General features: G+C 49.4%; 1 protein-coding gene across 1 annotated transcript; it reads right to left on the bottom strand.

Annotated features, from left to right (window-relative positions):
* Positions 1 to 3472: 3472 nt before the first annotated feature.
* LOC120648208 lies at positions 3473 to 5881 on the bottom strand. The gene is made up of 7 exons (XM_039924944.1): positions 5804 to 5881; positions 5324 to 5650; positions 5161 to 5217; positions 5020 to 5087; positions 4595 to 4691; positions 4382 to 4504; positions 3473 to 3770 (listed from the first exon to the last, which is right to left on the bottom strand). The coding sequence occupies exons 1-7, from the start codon at positions 5879 to 5881 to the stop codon at positions 3759 to 3761; spliced, it is 762 nt and encodes a 253-aa protein (XP_039780878.1). The 3' UTR covers positions 3473 to 3758.
* Between the last annotated feature and the right edge of the window lie 1367 nt (positions 5882 to 7248).

The following is a 7248-nucleotide window of genomic DNA, read 5'->3' as shown; positions in this document are numbered from 1 at the left end:
CAACAGTTGGCCCTCTTCCTCGAGCTGTTCCGCGCCAAGGTGAGATGGCAGGCAGCTCCCCCGACCATTAACTCCACTAATAAAGGCCCAAAACACCCCCAGGCCGTGAGCACTTAATCCAAATCATTCTACCAATCAATACTGTAAACTCAATATCTCCTTCATATCAACTCCTTTTCACGTAACTCTTTTTCCTCCTATTTTCATCTCCATTTGAGCTTATTTTATTGCTTGCTTGTGTTTGTTTGCCGGTTGTGCTGTTCTCGCCGTAGATCACGGAGTGACCGAGGAGGAGCCTACCAAGGAGCCAGAAGACCCGTACCACGAGCAGGAAGCCGCCGTCGCCGACGCGTACGCAAGCGAAGGCAAGTTTCATCGACCCCTACGTGAGCGGTTGCATCCATGTGAGGACGTTTAGCTGTAGCCTGTGTCTAGGATCGATTACATATACCGGTACTTGAGTGATTGAGTGTGCTCATGAATGCATCTGAGTAGTCATGCATATCCATAGCTGGGAATAGGATACGAAGGGATCTGGCTGAGACTAGGGCAGCTGGGTATGCTGGAGCCGGCGCTACCGTGGTGGTAGACTGGCAGGTGAGTGCTACCGTGGTGGTAGGCTCGAGTTGTCATGTTGAGGGATGGTTGCTGCCCTGGTGAACCATAAGGACCGAGTTGTTTTGACATCTCACCTAGCTTACTTTCAGTACGACCACATGAGTTTGTATGGGCAAACCTTAGCCTAATCCCACTGGCTAACCTGGTAGTCGTCCGAGGTGGATATTTTTTGGGGAGAGACCTGGAATGGTCCAGACCCGAGGGTTTGGGGGCGACTAGTCGGGGTTGAGCCACGGCTGGGTGTCGGCTATGACGGAGCCGTCTCTGGACGGTGAAGTGCGTGTGGGTAAAGCGTACAACCTCTGCAGAGTGTATAATCCATTCGAATGGTCCGTGTCCACGGTATGGACAGGCTACGGTGTGGTCCTGACAACTAGTGAGCTACCTACTGTGTGTTGTGTCGGAAAGAGTTGCATACCATTAGCTGCATTATTAGTAGAATGTACTTATTATGTGTCGTGCATGTCAGTCCCCTCTCGTAGGGTGAGGTGGAGCTTGCTGAGTACTTTTGTACTCACCCCTGTTGATTTTTCTCCAGAGGATCCTGACTTTGTGCCAGAAGACTACGAGTAGATCGTGTCCGCACCCAAGCTGATCGAGTGGAGCCGTGATGGATGAAGAGCTAGTTGTTATCCTATGGTTGTTCTGTGTAGCATTGTGTTGTCACTTTACTCCTCATGTACGTGTTAAATAAAACTCTGTATGACTCTGGACTCCACTTGATGTAACATGTATTATGCCGGAGACCTTATTCGGTAATTAATACATAGTTTAGCCTTGATCTTCGGGTTGGGGCGCTTCACGCCGCCCCTAGCCGCGCCACCCACCTCCTCCCTCCCTCCACTGCGAGGAGCCGCCACCATCGCCACTGCCGGGAACCGTTCGCCGCCGCAAGATCTGGAGGTAGCTGTTGCTCTGGAGGCCAGGGTCCCACCACTGGAGGCTGGTGTGGCGGCGTCCCGCCGCGCGAGCTGGAGGCAAGCCGGCGCGCGGCGTGGCTGGAGGAGGGCTGGAGCTGATGATGCCGCTTGGCGGCCGCTCGGGGCCGTATTTGGTGCTGCCGCTGCCACCCCTGTGCCGCTCAGGAGGGATGAGTTAGGGGAAATAAGAGGTGAAAGACAAAAAGAAAATGAAAAACTGATAGCCGGAGATAATTGAATAAAATATATCGTAGTTGGTATAAAGTATGACTAGTACATGAAAAATTGATAATGAGAAAAGAATCTCAATGACCACAGCAAAATATTTCATTAGAATAAAAATAGAGCATGACAAGTGCGGACAGCATTAGAATAAAAATAGAGTATGACAAGTGCGGACAGCATAAGCCAGTAAACTTTGCCTGCTCGGCACAGCTGCTGCGGCTGCGGCAACCGGCAGCTCCGATCCTCCCCGTCCCCCCGTCCACGGTCTCTCCCTCTCCATTAGATCTCTCTTTCCTGGTTCTCCCTCCTGGCGAGCCTCTATTATCCTGCTGCTCATCCTCTCCTCGATACTATAGCGCAGTTATTTCTTATCCATCCAATGAAGCGATCTAGCAGGCGCAGCCTGAAGGTGCGGTCACGATCGTGACCCACAGGCATGGAGCGCTTCTCGACGGTGTGCTCTGCGACTTGCAGCTGCTGCTAGTTGCCCATTTTCATGCATGGTGCATGGATCGGAGGCTGCCGGGACAGACAGGTGAAGCCGGAGGGTCAGCAGAGCGCGCTTGGAAGGATTGGGAGCCCAGCCGGAATCAAATATAGCTCTAGATGCCGCCGTTTTTGGAAGCGCCAAAATATTGGGAGAATGTTGGAGCTGTGATTTTCATGTTTGCTCCTAAATTGAGATTTTTAGGTAGAATTTTGGGCATTCTTGGAGATACTTTAAGATATGCCATCTCTATCACTTCCCTAAAATGAAGGGAGCATGAGTTCCGAGCCCTGTAGTCTTGTTCATGCATGTGCACACGCATGTCTCGATCTGCGTCCACGAAAACGTTGTACGTGATCATGATTCGTGAACTGTCTTCCCCCTAGCTGGGGACAAATCAGCTTTCTATTATTGGTGGGTAAAAAGCACGTACGGCAAGTTCTGTGGTGTCCAGGCTACACTTGGGAAAAAGGTAGGACTACGAATGCCCCGTTAGCTGCTCCCGGAGCTCTCACTCCTTTGGCCTTGGCCCGCTTCTCCCCCGGTAAGACGGAAAAAGGTACGGTAGAAGACGTGAAGCTCCCGGTCATAATATAAATTTGAAGGACCGGTACACCAACTGAGTCTTAGACGTACAGCCGTCACTCGTTACGACTATATATAGACAAACCTTTTCATCTAGCCAATCACTCGTTACGACTATATATGGATAGACAAAGGCATCTTTCGAGTTGACCTTCTCGATTGCGGATCCTATAATTTTCACCTCTGAAAATTTTTATGCAAATGATGTGATGGTTAAAAAATTGGTTGCATTTGATGCATGCAACTTGTTTTTCATCGCCAACTGAATGCGGCCGGCCGCTTTTTATTTTGTTGGCGTCAACTGAATGGCGTGAGTAGCGTGGCAACAGATTTTTGGTCTGGGAAACACTCCACCGTGAATTAACACAATGTAAAAAAGAGTTATAGGAGACATGGGTTAACTCAAATAGGAGACGCGGTTATTTGCATCTCCGATGTGAAGTGATAGGAGACGCGTTTTTCCACATCTCCTATGGGTCATTGGAGACGCGTTTTTACAACCCGTGTCTCCAATGGCCCCTCACATAGGAGACGCGGGCTGTTAAGCCGCGTCTCCTATGACCCTCACATAGGAGACGCGGGTTGTTAACCCTCGTCTCCTATGATGATTAAAAAAACAAAAAAAAAAGAAAAAGGATGACAGAATATACCCTCATATACATCACATATTCACATATGCATATGTTTTATCCATTCTTTACATCACAAATTCACATGCTTTATCCACTATAAACAGTACAAATGCAGAAACACTTGAGGCTACATCTATCCAATTAATCTCATCACAGGAAATCATATCATGCAATGTATTCACCATCCAATTGCAGCTACACCTACATATTATATACACTTGGTTCCAAACCAATGAACACATGAGGCTGATAGTATCCACCAAAGCCATTGATACTTGATTGTGACAAGTTTCAGTTCCCAACCTTGCAGAGAAGAAAATGCACTAGATGAATCAGTTTACAAGAGGAATCACTATACAAGAATAAAAAAAAACATCTGGATTCTTTAACCACCATGCACTAGAGAAACTAATTAAATTTTGTTAACTAACATAGAAATTTGCTTGAGACCTGTTAGAAAGGGACTTGCATAAGTTCATTGAAATGAAGGTTCTTACTCAAACAAATAAATAAAGGGCATGCCGTGTGACATGCAATTCATATAACAAACAATTAGTAACAATATGCATGTTTGTAAGCCAGTGAATTAAGATCTATAACAATACTGATATTTTTATGTTGACTGAGAAGAGACGGTCAAACAAAAGCTGATTATTTGACAGGTATGTAGATGGATAGTTTTCACTTTCTGGCAGCCAAAATATGGATGGGGTCACTCAGGAGTAATCTTATACTAAGATAGATACAAACAAAGAATAGCCATTGCAGATTGCTAGGCTAAAATATTTTGAACTATAGTTAAATCAATATTATTTGTTTTGATACAACTGCTCAGACATTACATCATATATGCAAAGGTCAAGTACACTAACACAAATTGGTAAAAGTTCAACAGACCATATAAACAATATTACCTTGCAAGAGAACTTAAGAGCAAGAAGAAGAGGCATTCTTTTAGCCTTTTCTTCAGGTAGCAAGCCGTCAATTGCAAGCAGATTATCTAGAAAGGAAACAAAATTATCACAGCTGCCAAGTGCCTGCCAAGTAAAGCATATCTTATTTAGCATTAATCCAGCAGGATATCAGTAGTACACATTGCAGAGTCGATATGAGCATAATATGATTACCTGCAGGATGGCATTAAGAAAGCAATTATTGCCAAGATACTCCTTATACAAGAGAAAAATAAAGGAATCGGAGCCCAGGTATTGATGTGATGTGTTACTGCAGCAAGCAAGGCAGGCAAGTGTCAACACATGAATTGAAAAAAAGAAACATAATGTGCAACATCAAGATTCACACTCCACTAGGCTCTCCAACCTTTCACCTCTGCAAGCATGATCATATTAAAAATTCAGTTTATCTAAACAAACATGGTGCTATGTAATTTGCTAAGCAAGAAGTAACAAAATCAGTTTATCTAGATTGAATACGGTCTCTGTTATCAGTTTAACTAGAGCAAATTCACTTTAGGCAAGCTGCGGAGAAATTCTATTCGTTTAAATAAGCTAGGCTTGCCGTGCAACCTGATTAAGAGAGGGAGGAGAAGCACCTCTTAGCGCCTGGATCCATGACTTGGGAGAGGGTGGTCCTGGTCCTGCACTTCTGCTGCACCTGGATCTGCAAATTCAGAAAGATTCATGGAAACTGCAGATTCGGAAAACTGAAATCTACAGATCACGCATGGATCAACCTTCCCCGTGCACACCCTCGTGAGCACCTTGGCACTAATCGGAACCAAATAAACTACCTGGGGAACAGAAGATGTCGAGGGGGTGAGAAGACCAACGGACCAGGGAATCAGGAGGTAGGTGGCGCGCAGCCGAGAAAGTGGCAGCCAGATCTAGGGTTCTTACCAAAACATGTAGTACACAGAGGACCACGTCCCCCGCGGTGTGCGTGTGCGTAGGACCCCATCCCCGCGGCAGCTGCGGAAGCACTTCCGGCTTGCGCGAGTGAAGGACCCAGTCCCCGGCGGCGGAGCGCGAGCTGAGGACCCAGTCCCCAGCGGCGCGCGGAGAACGAACCCGTCCCCAGCAAGGCGCGCGTGGAGGGTCCCATCTCCGGGGTGCCAAGGATAATGCCGCCACGGTGAGGAGGAGCGGCTGGTGGCGGCGGGGTGGGGGAGCTGTGGTGAGTAGGGAGAAAATGAGAGGAGAGAGGACGGGGGATAGGGGGGAAATCTATTTATTATGCGATTTTCCGTGCCCCGCGGCGCCCGCCCCTGCCCCTGTTCATCTTCTACCTCGAGCCAGGAAGGGGGCGCGGCAGCTAGCGAGCTAGGGGAGGGGAGAGGGGCCGGGAAGGGGTGGTAGGTGGGGAGAGCGGCCGCCGGCGAGGTTGCCGGTGGTCGGGGTGGTGGAGGGCGGCGGCGGCCTTATGATTCCGGGTAGCTGGGGGTGGGGCGGCTCCATGGCTGCCGGCCACAGAGGAGGGGGTTGGGGGCAGTGGCGGCGGTTCGGCCGGCGGAGGGCGCGGCGGCGCGGGAGCGCCGCCGGCCGGGCAGGGCTGGATAACTGGTGGGCGGTGCCGGCGGCGGGGGCGAGGAAAAGGCGGCGGCGAGCTTGGTTAGGGAGGGCGGCGGCGGAGGCGCCGGGGGCGGCGTCGGAGCCCGGGGGGCGGGGGAGGCGGGGGAGCAAGCGCGGGGCGGAGAAGGGCCGCCCTTCTGCGATGGGATGGATTCCCATCGCAGAATACGAGGAATAGACACCCCCCTATGTGCGCGGACACCAGACCTGGACGCGAGAAATTAAACGCAGTTGATATAATATTCGGGTCCGAGCATCTCACTGACTGTTATTTTGGAGACGCGTTTTTACCCGCGTCTGCCCCAATACATCATGTTTTTGAAGACACGATTTTTTAACCTGCGTCTTTAATATGAGTATATAGGTGACACAATTCTAAAATCGCGTCTCCTATTATGAGACACATAGGAGATGCGTTTTTTTAATCCGCGTCTCCTATATTACGGAAGACACTACTTATATATCAGCGTCTCCTATATGGGTACATAGGAGACATGGGTTGTTCTTCGGAGCTGAGAGCGCACTTATAGGAGACGAGGCTTGTCAACACGCGTCTCTTATTAGTAATAGGAGACGTGGGTTAATTCCGCATCTCCTATGAGTGTCTTTTTTGTTGGTTTCTTACATAGTGTAAGGGACGCGGCAAACGAAATGGTTTTCAGGACCGTGGAGTTAACAAGCATAGTATTTGAGAGGTCATTCGCCGCCTCCACTAAAGTGTTGGAAAAAAAAGCTAGAATAATTGCACTCTTTATTAAGGGACAAGTCTCTCAATCAGTCGTCCACGGAGACATTGTGCACGGTCATGATTATTGGGGTGAGCTCTCTCACCCAGGCCGCCTGGGAACAAATCAAATTCCCATCAGTGGGGAAAGCGCTGCAAGTTCTGTCTGGTGTCCGAAGACTCGGGGAAAGCTCTACAAGCTAGCGCATCAGAGCTGCTCTTCCATCGTCCCCGGAGCTCTCACCCGTCGTCTTCGTCCTTGGCCGCCCCCCCCCCCCCCCCCCCCCCCCCCCCCCCCGGCAGACAAAAAGGTCGACGCAGAGTTCGCGGTCAGATTTGACATGTTGCTGTGCTTCCACGTAGGCCGGGGCAGGTAGGTTCGGTGGATCGAGCATGAAAGGACGCGGGACGATCGACCGTGTAGTGTAGCGGAGAGATTCCTAGGACAAAGAAGCTAGCCCGCTACACACCACTGGCGACTAGTCTCAGATTGTGAAGTGTTTGCACTTTTACTACATGAGGCAGTACG

The sequence above is a fragment of the Panicum virgatum genome, chromosome 9K (assembly GCF_016808335.1).
Source record: "Panicum virgatum strain AP13 chromosome 9K, P.virgatum_v5, whole genome shotgun sequence".
Lineage (NCBI taxonomy): Eukaryota > Viridiplantae > Streptophyta > Magnoliopsida > Poales > Poaceae > Panicum > Panicum virgatum.
This window is presented reverse-complemented; position numbering and strand designations above follow the sequence as displayed.